The sequence below is a fragment of the Myotis yumanensis genome, unplaced genomic scaffold, assembly GCF_028538775.1.
Source record: "Myotis yumanensis isolate MYYU_CA2020_CCGP unplaced genomic scaffold, mMyoYum1.0.hap1 SCAF_3, whole genome shotgun sequence".
Lineage (NCBI taxonomy): Eukaryota > Metazoa > Chordata > Mammalia > Chiroptera > Vespertilionidae > Myotis > Myotis yumanensis.
The window spans coordinates 153991865-154008953 of record NW_027223754.1 but is presented as its reverse complement, the minus strand read 5'-3'; the positions used below and the strand labels follow the sequence as shown (position 1 = coordinate 154008953).

At 39.0% G+C, this 17089-nt stretch overlaps 1 protein-coding gene across 2 annotated transcripts in view; it reads left to right on the top strand.

Annotated features, from left to right (window-relative positions):
- The first annotated feature begins 2400 nt into the window (after positions 1-2400).
- The window catches only part of USP15 (ubiquitin specific peptidase 15), a 120666-nt gene continuing 105977 nt past the window's right edge, over positions 2401-17089 (top strand). For both annotated transcript variants that reach the window (XM_070409822.1, XM_070409821.1), the window contains exon 1: positions 2401-2542. In XM_070409822.1, coding sequence (XP_070265923.1) covers positions 2454-2542 — 89 coding nt within the window. In that variant the 5' untranslated portion in view covers positions 2401-2453. The remainder of the gene's footprint in view (positions 2543-17089) is intronic.

Sequence of the window (17089 nt, the reverse complement as noted above, 5' to 3'; positions counted from 1 at the left end):
ACGGCAGAGAGTACATGAGGCATCTACTTCTCAATTATATTATGTTTACATAACAACAGAAAACAGCTGAAACCGGTTTGGCTCAGTGGATAGAGCGTCAGCCTGCAGACTGAAAGGTCCCAGGTTCGATTCCGGTCAAGGGCATGTACCTGGGTTGCGGGCACATCCCCAGTGGGAGATGTGCAGGAGGCAGCTGATCGATGTTTCTCTCTCATCGATGTTTCTAACTCTCTATCTCTCTCCCTTCCTCTCTGTAAAAAATCAATAAAATATATTTTAGAAAAGAAAAAAAAAACAACAGAAAACATGGTTTTGCCTTCATAGTTGTAATAATTTTTTCAACAACTTTATTGATAGATAATTTATATCCAATGAGATTCATCCTGTCACCAGTAAACAATATTAGTGTTTATTGATTGGCTATTATGTTCCAGGCAATAAACACTAATATTTCATTTACTAGTAATCTTCATAAAAATCCTTTAAGGTAGATATTATTATCCCCAATTTTATAATTAAAATAAAAGTTAAGTACTTTGGCTCTGGCCCGGTAACTCGGTTAGAGCATCGCCCTAAAACAATCCCTGGTCAGGGCACATACAGAAAGTAACCAATAAATGCATGAATAAGTGGAACAACAAATCAATGTTTCTCTCCCCTTCTCTCTCTCTCAAATCAATAAATTTAAAAAATGTTTTAAAGTTAAGTACTTTGCAGCTAAAGGCTGAGGTGAGGTTTGAACTCGTGTTCATAACTCCAATATTCTTCTCATGTCATGTTGTCTCTCTGGAAATTTACTTGCCTTTCTTTCAGAGGTTGGCTGGGAAATGGGGGTAGGGGTGGGGACAGGAGAATGTGACCCTTTGGTGGAACTCACGGTTAGAGAAAGTCTATTTTTTTTTAACCTGGCTAAAGAAAAGTCAAATAATATAAGAAATAACAGTAACCGGAAGCTGTTTTCAGAATCCCAAAGCAAGGATGACATGATAATGTAAAATAGTATTATTATGAAAAAAATAAGCAATCATGCTGGTATACACAAATCATGATGCCAATATATACTACTTTAATTTAAAATGGTTCAGTACTTCTTAACTAGCATAATTACACCCACCTTTACTGTATTCCCACCAAATGAGTTAGGGTAGACATTAAAAATAGGGAAACAAGATAAATCATACCAGAATTCTTACCCACCTTTTAGATTTTTCACATCCTTTATATTATCTTAAAGTAAAATCTCTGTGTATATCTCCATGTTTGGAAACACACCTTTTTGCCACAATTCATTTATTAAACGAATATTTAGGTGGTACTTATGTCAGGTGGTACTTATATGTTAGGCAGCACTATGCTAGCCACCGAATGTACAGAGGCTAAAAAATAACTAAATGAATGAATGAATAAATAAATTTTTAAAAACGGACCCAGTACCCAGTGTAGCCCAGGTTCTATTTTTAGTTCAGGCTTCCACAAGAAACACTGAGTGTGCGATAGTTGATCAACAGCACGTGGGGTCTGTCATTTGGGTTAAAAGCTTGCCTCTCTACTTGGTGACCTTGGCATCTGATTTCCGAGAGACTTGATTTCCCCATTTGTGACAACTGACTTCAAAGGAAAGTTGGCATTCTCTTTTCCGGTGGACACACCCTGGGGAGATGCGGCAAAGAAAACGCTCCTGTGCCATCCGGGGGGAGAGGGGATTCTGCCCGTGTTCTCCCCCGTTAGCACCTGGCCTGACTCGGTACATATTCTGCACCGATGTCACCGAGGACCTGGCACCTGTTTTCCCTGCAGCCTGGCTGGCTGGGTGTGCCTGGGGAGGCGGCACCGAGCGCTGCAAACGCTCTCCACCTGCAACGGGAGCAGGAGCGCAGGAAGGTGCCCGGGAAGGGCCCTGCGGCCGAGCGTTCGCTTGCGGATTGTTTGTTCTTTTGTTTGGGGCAAAACGAGCCTGGGTTCCGCGACGGGCAACAAAAAGGCTGGCGGCGGAGCTGTTAAAATTCCTGCCATATCTCAGCCGGGCCCACGCCTACCTTCCCCTCCCTTCCCCTTCCCTCGGGCAGGAGCGGTTGCGCAAACAAGGGTTTTCTGGCGTCCCTGGGAAAGAGGCAGGAGGAGGCCGAAGTCGGGGACGGACGGGGCAGTGGCGCCGCGCCAGGGAGAGGGGGGCGAGAGGGGACCCCGGCCCCGCCGCGAGGAGTGAATCTCAGGTGGAGCCAGGAGGGAAGAGGCCCGGGAGCGATGCAGGACGAGGCGGGGACCGGGGGAGGGCAGCCGACCTCGGCGGAGCACTTCCTCCGCCCCCGGGGCAAAGGCGCACCCCCCCACCTGACATCCCTTTTGGTTTCGACCTGCAGCCTGGGCGGGGCCGCGGGACGCCATTCCCACAATGCTCTGGGGCGTGCCGCCGCCGTCGCCGCCGCCGCCTCCGCTGCCGCTAGTGGAAGAAGATGGCGGAAGGCGGAGCGGCGGATCTGGACATCCAGCGGTCTGACATCGCGACGCTGCTCAAGACCTCGCTCCGGAAAGGGGACACCTGGTAAGGGAAAGGGGTGGGAGGTGGCCGCGGGGGCCCGAGGACGGCGGGGAACCGGGCGGGAACGGCGGGCTGGTCTCTTCGCCGGTGACAGGTGCGGGCGGGCAGGTCCGGCAGCGGCCGCCCTGGGCTGCAGGGTTGTGGCCGCTCGGGAAAGGTGGGGTCAAAGATTGGACCCGAGCGGAGAGAGCCGGGGCTCGTGGCCGGTCCGGACAGGATGAGAGGCTGAGCGGCGGAGGCAGCGCGGGGAGTTCTCCTGCCTCCTTCCCCCCGTGGTGCCGCTCCCACTCCAGGCCTTCCCGCACCCGGGGTGACCGTCGTTCGGCGCGGGTCCCTTCATGTCTGACAGGTCCCGGTCCCGTGGCCGCTCACCGTCTCACCCCCTTTAGCTTCTGCCGTCCTTTCCTTCCCCGGCGTTGTCGGCACCCAAGTTCCCCATTATTGGGGTTCTCGCCTCCTTCCGGGAGGCGGGCCGCAGGATGTGTGCGGTGAGCGCGGCACAGGTGGCATGTGTCGGGGCGCCGCTCGAGGGAAGGGAACCCTCGTTTCCAGTTTTCTCGTGAAGAGGGAGAGGGAGCAGGGGGAGACCGTGGGCTTGGGCGCGGTACCACGTGGTCTCGGGCTCTAGTAGCGGCTGGGAGACGCCGGCAGCGTTTCTTCGAAGGGCAGCCCTGCCCTCCCGGCGGGAAGCGGCGCGCAGGCCTGCGAGAAGCAGATAAGTCCGCTGGAGGCTTAAGTCGCTGGCGAGCACACAAACTTGTAAAATGCCGAAGGGAATCCTTAACGCACGGCAGGAGGTGTGTGGGGATGGTAATACCGGCGGGCCACGTCCAGGGAGAGCCGGCATCCCTTGAATGCGCGTGACTGTGAAACAGAAACAGAAAGTGGTGTGTTGATGAGGAAGGAGAAAGCGCCTCTTGATGATCATGAAAATGGTTTTCGGCCGTCGTTGTCACCATAGCAGTGGTATGGAGTGTACAGTGTTTTTTGCGTGTGATTTAGACCTGAATGAAGTCATCGAGGCACCACCTAACTTGCACTGTGACTGAGGAAAGTTAACTTAAATCTTGGTACTGAAGTATCTTCACCTGTGAAAGTGGACAGTAATAATTTCATTTCGTGGGCTTTGCCTTGATTCAGTGCAATATTCTAAAAGATGATTCTCTGTTTGTGAGATAACATTACATTTGAGTACTTTGATCTGTCTTGGTACTTTTTTCCTACTTTGTTAGGCCCCATACTATATTTATACAATAAAAATCTATATTTATGCAATAAGGGTGTGAACATATACTTGTTGCATTACAGCAAAAAAATACAATTTAAGAATTGTTATTTATATCGGACTGTTCCTAGATGTTTATTAGTATGGGGAAATTAGACATTTCCTAGAATACCAACGGAACACCTCGGCTTGTGGATTGTTAAAGATTAAATCAATCCTTGCTTCCTAGTGTTTGTTAAAGATCACTTAAAAATTCTTAATTCGCCTAGCATTTAACCACGGCATAAAGAGATAAATGTGGATTTCCATAAAATATAATTCTGTAAGTTGAAGTATGGACATCATTTATATAGCTAGTCTCTTTAATGTTATGTTTTTGTTATACTGAGTAATAATTGGTGTTGTTGACACTACAGGATGATAGGAGCAATACGTGTATTGTGGGCATTAAACTTTTTAAAGTTTGGTATTTTTTAAATGAAAGTGTTTTTGCTTTTTGACAAAGTTATTGTACATGATTTTAAAGAGTAAATACAAGGAACCAATTAATTTGAGTCATTTCAGTGCTTTCATTTTAAAGACAAAGGAAACTGAAGACACAAAATGTTTATCCTCACTGATTTCCCCACATATATTTTGGGGGAGGGGAGCGGAAATACAGGAGCAAAGTGGTACTGGGGAGTTGCAGAGACCAGTTTGATTATAGTGAGCCAGTTTACTTGCAATTAGCAGGCAAAATCTATCGAAAAAGGAACTAGAACAGAACTTTGATTCAGAGTTTTAAGGTGAATAATTTGATAAATACAAAGTTGATAATTATTCATGAATATAGAACTAGTAAAGATATTTAATAATTTAGTTGTTACTTAGGCTCATGTTTTTGGAATGCATTGAAATGAGTTTTTAACTCTCATTAAACAGTTATTTCTCTTTTTAACGTTTAGAATTTTTTTTGAATTAGCCATTTATGGGTATTTGGGCAAATCCTGTGTGTGTGTGTGTGTGTGTGTGTGTGTTGCTGAAATGGATCATATGCAAATGAAACATTGTCTTGGTATATGTATATAACCATTTTGGAAATGTTGCTTGAACTATTGAGAAAAAATGGTAGTATATTCTTTGTTGTTGTTGTTAATCCTAACTCGAGGATTTTTTCCCATTGTCTTTTTCCCCTTTTTTAGAGAGAGGGTGGAAGGGAGGGAAGGAAGGACGGAGAGCTAGAGAGAAACATTGATGTGAGAGAGACACATAGATTGGTTGCCTCCTGAACTTGCCCAACCATGGCGGGGATGAACTTACAAGCCCACATATGTGCCCTAGTCCAGGAATCAAACCTACCACCCTTTGGTGCTGCTAACCACTGAGCTACACTAGCCAGGGCCATAAGTTTATTCTTGAAAGTTTAATACTGATGTTTGATGTTATAGTCAAATGTATTAAAATGAATATATTTTATTAATTAGGTTGTGACCACTTTGCAGATAAGGACTGTCTTGTAGTACTCTGGAAACTAATACTGGAGCAAGAATAAAGATTTGATTCTGTATGGATACTAGAGTTTCTGTTTATTTATAAATAGTGAATGCTTTTAAACTGCAAACTGACTTTCTAGAGATGGAAATATGTTACAATGGTCTGAGATGAGGAACAAATTTTATGATATGCTTGGTACTAGACTTTCTAGTGAAAAAAATTCAAAAGTGATATTTCTTAAAAAGGTGAGGTATGAAAGTAACACTGATTTACACTAGAAGGAGTTAAGCAGTAGTCTCTTAATGCTGTTTCTTGATCTATGTTTCAGCTCCAAGAAGATTCAGAAATGGACACTATTAATCAGTACATGGTTTATAATAATTTTAAATACTGGATATTTTAATATCTCATTAGTATTAAAAATGTCTTATGCTTGTCACTACTCAAATATAACTCAAAGAGTATTTCATTGTCACAAACTATTAAACTATTCCTTCTTAGTTCCCATGTAGAATGAACATGAACAAGATTGTAAGAATTTAGGAACTGTAGGAAAAGAATAAATGAACTAGGATTGTTTAGTTTAGGATGAATGAAAGATAATCTTCAGATATATGGTGGTTTTTTCTGATAAGACAAAAGGAAAATTTGGAGTTATAAAGAGAAGTTGTGGGTTATGGAATACTTTCTTTAGAGATATTTAAAATAGACCTATTATGAGTAAATAAAAAGATAACTGTAAATCATCAAAGTCTCTGCTTTATTTCCCCATTTTTATTAAATGTCATTCATTTACCAATTATTTCCACTAGTTTCATGTGGGAGTATGTTCAATGGCAACACATAGCTAACTTTACAAATTAAACTTTGCATGTCATTTTTGTATAAATTCTAGTAACTCAGTACGTTTAAGGTAACTTCAGAGTGTAACTTTAGTTTGTATTTAGAGTCATTTAAAATGTGTATGATATTTTTGTTTCAATGAATTGCCAAGGAATAGCCCATCAGCTCAGTGAGGTTTTTAGATAGGAGACAATGATTTTAGTTGTAGAGCTTCCCTTCCATTCCTACTCTTAGAAATCTTTGAAGTTTTATTTAATATGGTTCCTTATGCTTATACTAACAGAAAACAACCTTATAATTACATCAGTTAATGTAAATGGGCACCATTAATCAGTATGAATTCCAAATTGTTTAGTATATATTTCCTAAAGAAGTTTTTACATTACTGTTTTAATATTAATTTTAGTTGTGCCAAAGTGTTTATCACTAAAATAAGGTATGATGACATCATCATTTTCAGGAAATAAAACCAGAAAGCAAAACTTTTTTAGTGTTGGTAAATTGATGAAAATAAGGACAGAAATAGTGGCATTAAAGCATGTTTTTCACATTTTAGTTGCTTAAAATCTAGAGAAGCATTTTTTCCTAATTTGAGCCTTTTCATAAGTGTTTATAATCACTTATACATTGTTAGTAAACCCAAGATTAATGTACACTACTTGGCCAAGATGATCCAGAGCTTTAATCAGTGATTCCTTTCCTTTCCCTTCCTTCCTTCCTTCCTTCCTTCCTTCCTTCCTTCCTTCCTTCCTTTAATTTATTTTTATTGACATTCTGACTTAATTTTTTTCTAAATCATACCATTTCCCATTAGCACATGCAGGGTATTAAATAAATGGTCATTTTTACAAAATAGTCGTGTGACAACTGTTAATCTTGCTTGCATATAAGAATAGTAAGAAAAAGTTAGTTTGTCTGACCCTGACCTAAAAAACACATGCTATGTACCGTTTAAGTACTTACACATGTTAACTTGTTTACTTAGAACCACAATTCAAGGGCACTAGAATGTGAATATGCCATACTTCATATTTGACTGAATGGGAATCCCAGGGTCAAAGAAGTGTTCACACAGTGATATATCTAAGATTTGGACTCAAGTAGTTTGGGACTTTAATTCAGGCCCTAAAATCACTGCACTACACTACCTCTTATTTTAAAAATACATTTAAAATGTAGTTTCACTTTAAAAAGAAAAAAAATGACTTTTTTCCCTCTTTAAATGGATCTATTTTATTTTAGTGGCTCAGTATAACATTTTATTCCCCCACTCATCTCTTGTGAATCTTCAGTTTAGATATGACAGAATATGTAGACAATCTTAATATCTTGCTTTTGGAAATTAAAATATGTTTAAAGATTAATAGATGATTAAGTGACTATATAGAATAAGTGTTATTTTGATCCAAAAGTGCATTTAAATTAAAGATACTGGGATCATTTATTGATGAGATTTTAGGTTTTAATTGTTTATCAGTAATTATAAACTTTTATTAGGGGACATGTGGTTCCTTGTCTTAATAGTTTTAGAGAAATAACATATCAGGCAGATAGTAAGGGATTGTAGGATATTTTGTTTTAGTACTTCGCCTGTATTTTAAAAGTGCTAGTTTATAGTGAGCCACAAATCATAGGCTCTTTTTTTGGACAGACGAGACAATGCAAATATGAATGAATGCCATTTTATGTTCCATGTTTACCAACTGATTTTTTTCAGAAATAACTCTTTTAGTAAATTTTCAAAGTAAAAGACATTTGAATTAAGACTGTAGAATAGGGGTGGGCAAACTTTTTGACTCGAGGGCCACAATGGGTTCTTAAACTGGAGGGCCAGAACAAAAGCATGGATGGAGTATTTGTGTGAACTAATATAAATTCAAAGTAAACATCATTACATAAAAGGGTACGGTCTTTTTTTTTTTTTTAGTTTTATTCATTTCAAACGGGCCGGATTCGGCCTGCGGGCCGTAGTTTGCCCACGGCTGCTGTAGAAGGTACATGACTGTACTGTTATCTCTTTAAAACTCCTGAAAACTGACATTCCGAGTAGCATTGCTGCTAATAGAACAGTTTTTCCATCTTAGTCTTTAAAATATATTCATTTTGTTATATGAATTTACTGATTTTTCTTCATTTTGAGAATCACATTATTAATAAGCATGATTTTTATAAAAGTGAAGTGAGCCAGCCAGTGTTGCTCAGTGGTTGAGCTTTGACCCATGAATCAAAGCACATGCCTGGGTTGCAGGCTTGATCCCCAGCAGGAGGAGTATAAAAGGCAGCCAGTCAATGTTTCTCTCATTGATGTTTTCATCTCTCTGTCCTCCTTTCCTCTCTCTCTGAAATCAGTAAGAACATTTTTTTTTAAGTGAATTGAAATCATCAGGTATATTGGCAGGGAGATAAGGGGGGAAGGTTGAGAAGTATGTTTACATGTATTATCTAATTTGATCTTCAAAATAAGGATCAAGTATGTATTTATATTTCTTTTAGATAAGGAATCTGAACTCAGAGAAATCAGTAGATTTGCATGTGATTTGCAGGTGATAATATCACTACTAGTGAACATTTATTGAGTGCTTACTCTGTGCCAGCCACTATTCTAAATGCTTTATCCTATGTAGCCTTTCAAGTATGTGCTCTTATTTACCTCATTTTGTTATAGATGTTTGATAATTTCAGAGCTGGTTTAGGTTTAACTACGTGGTTTCTAATGATTTTAAATACTGGATATTTTAATATCTCCTTAGAATTAAAAATGTTTCATGCTTGTCACTACTCAAATGTAACTCAAAGAGTATTTCATTGTCAGATACTATTAAACTATTCCTTCTTAGTTCCCATGTAGAATTTTTCATCAATGACTGGGTTTTTTTTCTTCCTTGAGTAATGGCATTTCAGTTTGTGCCTTTTATTTTTATTTCCTATTACCAATATAATTCATACTCCATCTTATATTTATTACTTTGAAGTCATTTCAACAGATTCTTTCTCCATCTGTTCTTTAAACAAAAGATTGTAGTTCCTTTTAGTTTATAATCCAGTTTACACAGAATTCACTACTAAAGAAACTAAGAATAAGACTAGTAGTAAATGACCTCAGTTTTGGATACATATTAAAATGACATATCTGAGAATGTAAAAAATGGCTTATCAGAAAGAGGTAAAGAGGTCAGCTTGTAATATAAAGCAGAAAACCTCTGGAGGATTAACCTGTGTTTCATTATGCCTACAACACTTTTACTGCTTCCATTGGTGAGCTTCTGCATGATTTCCTTATAGCTCTCCAATAAGAAAAGGACGATAATGATAATTTTTTTCTTCTCTATGAAGGGAGCTAAGAATGCAAACACTCCCTTCCATTCTCCTTTTAGCTTTGAGAAGACCAGAAATTAGTGGATAATTCCTTACTGTTAGGGAAAATTGTTTATCAGAAGTACTATAGAGATTTCGACCAAGATGGCGGCATAGGTAGACACCGGAGACTGCTGCCGCAAACAACCACTTCAAAAATACAACTAAAAGACGGAACGGACATCACCCAGAAACACAGGAAGGCTGGCTGAGGAGAGACTCTTCAACTAGAAGGAAAGACGACAGCATTCCGAGGCTCAGTGGAGGCTCAGTGTGGAAAATTTAAAGGTACAGAGGTGCGCGCGCAAAGCGGGCTGATGGCTGAGGGCGCGGTTGTCGTTTTCAATCAGGAGGGAGTCTCAGACTCTGAGCTCCAGATCCGGGCGAGTCTCTAGGGACTCAGACTCAAACGGAAGAAGCAGGACTGTCTGGCTACGGTCCCTCCGAGGTTTGCAGCGGTTGCTGGGACAGAGAGGCAGAGCCCATGGGGACAGACTGAGAGCAGCCATAACTGCTCCCTCTGCCCGCCCTGTTGATCCCGCCCCGCCCAAGCCCTGCGCAGAGTCATTTGCCGGATCGCCTCAGGCAAAGGCTAGATTAGCACCTCCCCAGAGGACAGAAGTTTTCCCACAGCTGATTCCCACAGCCAGTTGGCCTGGTGGTCAAATCCCTCTAGTATTAACTACAACAATCAAGGCTTAACTAGAACAAGACTGCGCACAAAGACCACAAGGGGGTGCACCAAGAAAGCATAAAAAATGCAGAGACAAAAAAACATGACAGAAATGGAGGATATAGAGCTAAAAAACGCAGTTTTGAGGGCTTGCAATAAACTTGAGGAGAGCCTCACGAAAACTAATGAGACCCTCGATGCTATGATAAAGAAACCAGAAATTAAGAATATTATACCCAATAGCAGACCAGAGGAGCACAAGAATCAAGCCAAAGATTTGAAATGTGAAGAAGCAAAAAACACCCAACTGGAAAAGCAAAATGAAAAAAGAATCCGAAAGTGTGAAGATAGTGTAAGGAGCCTCTGGGACAGCTTCAAGCGGACTAATATCAGAATTATAGGAGTGCCAGAAGATGAAAGACAGCAAGATATTGAAAACCTATTTGAAGAAATAATGACAGAAAACTTCCCCCACCTGGTGAAAGAAATGGACTTACAGGTCCAAGAAGCGCAGAGAACCCCAAACAAAAGGAATCCAAAGAGGACCACACCAAGACACATCATCATTAAAATGCCAAGAGCAAAAGACAAAGAGAGAATCTTAAAAGCAGCAAGAGAAAGAGACTCAATTACCTACAAGGGAATACCCATACGACTGTCAGCTGATTTCTCAACAGAAACTTTGCAGGCCAGAAGGGAATGGCAAGAAATATTCAAAGTGATGAATACCAAGAACCTACAACCAAGATTACTTTATCCAGCAAAGCTATCATTCAGAATTGAAGGTCAGATAAAGAACTTCACAGACAAGGAAAAGCTAAAGGAGTTCATCACCACTAACCCAGTATTATACGAAATGCTGAAAGGTATCCTTTAAGAAGAGGAAGAAGAAGAAAAACGTAAAGATACAAATTGTGAACAACAAACATGCATCTATCAACAAGTGAATCTAAGAATCAAGTGAATAAATAATCTGATGTACAGAATGAACTGGTGATTATAATGAATCAGGGACATAGAAAGGGAATGGACTGACTATTCTTGGGTGGGAAAGGGGAATGGGAGATGCGGGAAGAGACTGGACAAAAATCGTGCACCTGTGGATGACGGTGGGGAGTGAGGGCGGAGGGTGGGGCGGGAACTGGAAGGAGGGGAGTTATGGGGGATGGGAGGAGAGGAACAAATGTAATCTGAACAATAAAGATTTAATTTTGAAAAAAAAAGAAGTACTATAGAAAGGACTTCCTTTGTGAAAGAAGTCAAAGGTTCTTACAAGCAAATCCAAGAGTGGCTCTGAGGCGAGGCTATTCTAAGTTTTAGAGAGTCAGTTAAATCAAAACCTGGGAGTATTAGAGATAAAATTAATTATTTGAAAAGAGCATCAAGTTCCTTTAGTAAAAACAAAAAGTTAGAAATGATAAGGGTGAAGTGATTGTGGTAAAAAAGACCTGATAATTCAGATTGCTTTATATTATTTAATAATATGTTTTACCAACTTGACACAGTTTAACAATTTAATCAAGATATTTATCTTTGATATAGGTGGAAAATTTATATTCATAAATTTGAATGGATTTGAAGCTGAAGAACCTTTGATTCTCAGGAGAGGTATAGCTAAGTAGTTATATATACCATATAGTTTTGGCTGTGGTTACCACTTGTTTATCATGTTAAGAGCTTTTTACATGTATAAAATAAGTGAGTATACTCATTTTACTCTTACATAAATTGGGGTACCGAGTTCAGTACACATAGTCAGTGGTAGAATAGAGATTCTAACCTAGACAGTCAACTCTAACAGCCTGCATTTTCAACTGTACTGCCTGCCTATGAGTGATAAAGCCATATCCATATTATGGAAGCAACTATTTGAGGGATGAATACTTGGAAGTATTAAAATCAAGAAGTGACAGCTTTGTCACATCAGTAAAACAGCATGTTTCATCTGTTGTTCATATGAGGAACCCATAGAATTTTCTGGGTCTCCTTGGTTTAACTTTCTAGTCTTAGTAGTTTCACTTCTAACTAATGTATCTCTACTTTCATACAAATAGTGGTCCCATTTTCTGCAAATTATTACTTATTCCAGCCTTATAGGGCTTTATACATCATTCATAATATTTCAAATACATTTTACTAATTCCTGACTTTCACTTCAAAACCTAACTCAAAATCAATCTCTGTAAAATCATCCCTAATAATCCCACCCTTTAAAATATATAACAACTTTATTGTGATATAATTCTCATTGTACAATTCACCCACTTAACGTGTACAATTCACAGGGTTTGGGTATGTTCACAGAGTCATGCAGTAATCACCACAATCAATTTTTATCATCCCTAAGATATACTCCTACCTATTAGCAGTCCCCCAATTTCTCCCCAAATTCCCCCTGCTCTAGTCTAAGCGGCTACTAATCTACGTTCTATTCTATAAGTGTGCCTGTTCTCAGTATTTCATATAAATGAAACATATAATATGTGTGATTTTTGTGTTTGGCTTCATTCACATAACATAATGTTTTTTAGGTTCATCCATGTTGTAGTATATATCAATACGTCATTTCTTTTTATTGGCAAACATTTCATTGTCCAGACCACATTGAATTTATCCCTTCATCAGTTAATGGACCTTAGGTTGTTTACCTTTTTTGGCTGTGAACATTTGTGTACACGTTTTTATGTGGCCACAATTTTCATTTCTCTTGGTTATATATTTAGAAGTGGAATTGTTGGGTCCCTATGTTTAATTTTTTGAGGAGCTGATAGACTCTTTTCCAAAGTGGCTACACCTTTTTCGTTGCCACCAGCAGTATATGAGGGTTCTGATTTCTGCACATTCTTGTCAGCATGTTATTGTCTATCTTTTTTTATTGTAGCCATCTTAGTGGGCGTATAGTAGTATCTCATTGCTGTTTTGAATTGCATTTCCCTAATGGCTAATGATGTTGCACATCTTTTCATATATCCCATTTGTATATCTTTGGTAAAAATGTCTGGATCCTTTGCCCATTTTTAAATTTGGTTATCTTTGTAATACTGAGTTTTAAGAGTTCTTTACGTATTCTAGGTACAAATTTGTTATCTAATAGATGATTTGTAAGGTTTCCTTCCATTCTGTGAGTTTTTTTTTCACTTTCACAATCTCACTTGGCTTCCTCCTTAAGTTCCTTATTTGTACCTTACTTCAGATGTAAAAAGAGGTCATAAAAATGAGTTCTTGCTAACTGATTAATGTACAAAGCAGAAAATAGGTTGGACATGCTTGAAATCTAAAAATTAAGATATAACGGAATGATTGACCAAGCCATTTGTTTATTTAAAAGAACTTCATAGATTTTTTTTGGGTAAGTTTTACTGAAACAATGAAATTCTGAGTTTTAGTCAGTGGTACTTAATAAATTTTCAGTGAAATATTTGGTAAAATATTAGCTACTAACATATCTTTTATTAAAAAATGGTTTTATGCTTTTGCTACTCAAATGTAATTTACTCAGTATTTGAGAGTAATCATAGAGTAATTAAACAAATTAACATCCAAAATTGTTTATGCCATTAGTTTTGCACAAGATAGTTATACATACTGTTATGAGATTAAGTGTAATACATTGTTTTAGGGTGATATTTTTGTGTATCTTTTTTGTTGTAAAAAGAATGACTGCTTTATGCCTACTTTGCAGAGAGAAAGGTTGGGTTTTTTAAAAAATAACAATGTTCTCAGATGTCTTATGTAGCAGAATTTTTGCTCATACATCTCCTAGGGCAAGAGAAATAAAAGAAAAAACAAAACAAAACAAATGGGACTACATCGAACTAAAAAACTTCTGCACAGCAAAAGACACCATCATGAAAATAAAAAGGGAACCCACTGTATGGAAGAACATATTTTCCAATGATACATCTGTTAAGGGACTAATTTCCAAAATATATAAAGAACTTATACAACTCAACAAAAGGAAGACAAATAATCCAATTAAAAATGGGCAAAGGACCTGAATAAACACTCCTTCAAAGAGGACATACAGTGGCCAATAGATACATTAAAAAATGCTCAATGTCACTGGTCATCAGAGAGATGCAAATTAAAGCTACAATGAGGTATTATCCCACACCTGCCAGAATGGCTGCCATCATTAAATCAGTAAACAATGAGTGCTGGTGAGAATGTAGAGAAAAGGGAGCCCTAGTATATTGCTGGTGGGAATATAGACTGTGGCAGCCACTATGGAACACAGTATGGAGTTTCCTCAAAAAATTAAAAATGGAACTGCCATTTGACCCAGTGATTGATTCCACTTCTGAGAATATATGCTAAGAATCCCAAAACACCAGTTAGAATATATGCACCCCTATGTGCATAGCAGAGTTATTTACAATAGCCAAGATCTGGAAACAGCCCAAGTGCCCATCAGTAAATGTGTGGATAAAAAATCTGTGGTATATTTAAATACACAGTGGAATACTATGTGGCTGTAAAAATGAAGGATCTCTTACCCTCTGCAACGGCATGGATGGATCTGGTGATTATGATGCTAAGCGAAGTAAACCAATCAGAGAAAGACAAATATCACATGATCTCACTTATATGTGGAATCTAATGAACAAAATAGATCCAGAGGCATGGGTGCATGAAACAGACTGACAGATCTCAGAGGGGAGGGAGGTGAGGGAAATGGAAAGAGATTAACCAAAGAACTTATATGCATATATGTGTGACCTATGGACACAGAAAATAGTGTGGTGAAGACCTGGAGTGGGGTGGGATTTGGGGGAGGGGGTCAAAGGGGGAAGTGGGGGACATCTATAACACTTGTTAACAATAAAAAATAAATTAAAAAACTGTTATATTATGTCAATAGTAGGCAATTAAGCATTAGGTACGTCTTATCTGAAAGTTGTTAGCATGAGCATCCTATATAATAAAGAGGTGATATGCAAATTGACCTTCACTCCAACACACAAGATGATCACCCCCATGTGGACACAAGGTGGCCGCCACAAGATGGCCTGCAGGGGAGGGCAGTTGGGGGCAACCAGGCCTGCAGGGGAGGGCAGTTAGGGGTAACCAGGCCAGCGGGGGGGGGGGGGGGCAGTTAGGGGCAATCAGGCCTGCAGGGGAGCAGTTAGTTGTCGATCAGGCTGGCAGGGGAGTGGTTAGGGGGTGATCAGGCTGGTAGGCAGAAGTGGTTAGGGGCAATCAGACTGGCAGGCAGGCGAGTGGTTGGGAGCCGGCAGTCCCAGATTGGAGAGGGTGCAGGCTGCACTGAGGGGGACACACACACACACACACACACACACACACACACACCCGTGTACGAATTTTGTCACTGGGCCTCTAGTAAACTAATAAAAAAAAAAAGGGAGCTATACATTCACATTCACCAGTGCTGCGGTTTCCTAAATCCTGCTATTGGGATTATTCATTTCCCTGTACTACTATTAAATTTCTTTATATCTAGGACTATTTCTGACTCATTTATTGGTTCCTATATATCTTTCCTTAATTTGCTTCTACTATATGTAAAAACACTAAGCAACTTTTGAAACTCCTATCTTTCTCCCACCACTACTGTCCCTCACCAAAAAACAAACACCACCATAATCCGGACTTTTTAGTTCTGCATTTGAAGACTGTTTTAAAATTAACTAGATTTATTTGGATTACTAAAGTTGGCCTAGCCCAGTGGTCGGCAAACTCATTAGTCAACAGAGCCAAATATCAACAGTACAACGATTGAAATTTCTTTTGAGAGCCAAATTTTTTAAACTTAAACTATATAGGTAGGTACATTGTTATTAACTTAATTAGGGTGCTCCTAAGGCTTAGGAAGAGTCACACTCAAGGGGCCAAAGAGCCACATGTGGCTCACCAGCCTCAGTTTGCCAACCATGGGCCTAGCCTCTCTGGAGCCATTGAAAATCATTCTGTACAGGCCATAATACAAATTGTCTTTCTTGATGCCTTCAGAATATTTAGCACCATATATTTTAAAGTAGTCATAACATAACTTTATGTAAGCTTTTATTAATCATTTCACATATATTTGATCTTCCCAACAGTCCTGTGGAATATTCCCAGTCGTCTTCATGAAATGTAAATCAGATCATAGCTCTTTCCTTCTAAAAATCTTTCAATGGCCTTTCATTGCATTTAGGATAAAATCCTTATCATTATCTTAAAGGCATTATATAGTCTGGCCTCAGACCATTTCTCTAGACTTATCTAGCATTTCTCTCCTTGTCATAAACTCCAACCTCATTTAGGAAGTTGCTCTTACATACCAAACTAACAAAGTTGTTCTTGTCCTAACACATGCTATTCCTTCAGTGTAGATAGCAGTTTTTTCTTACTCTCCCTGAAATAACTCCTATTCATATGCTAAAATGGTATTTCCTCAAAGAGACTTTCCTTTATTCTAAATAGGGACTCTTTTTTTATGCGTTCAAAGCATAGCTCCTTGTACTTTTCCTTCACAGCACTTACCGTGATATTTTACTACATATCTTCATTACATACTGTCTCTCTTCACCAGACCCTGGATTCCATGAACAGAGGGACCTTGGCTATTTTGATAACCTATTCATATGAAATAGCATATTAGACCTCCAATGAATATTTTTGAAGATGAATTTCCATTTCTAAGATACACAGTCTGAAGGTTTTAGTGCTGAGTAATTTAAGACCTCACAGCAAGTAATATCAGGAAAAGAATTTTGGTCTAGTATTCTACAGAATAATTAGAATTCATATCTATTCAAGTCTCATTTCAACAGGTAAGAAATTTAATCATGAATCAAGAATTTTAAGCAAAAATAATCATAAAAACAATTTGGGTGTGAAAAAAATTCATCCACAATTTAGTATTTATCACAACTCAAGAAAACCTTTTAAAAGAAAGATAGTGTTTATTTTCATGTAGTCTTAACTGACGTGAAAACATGATTCTAATACAGGCATTAATGTGAACAAATGCTCAGGC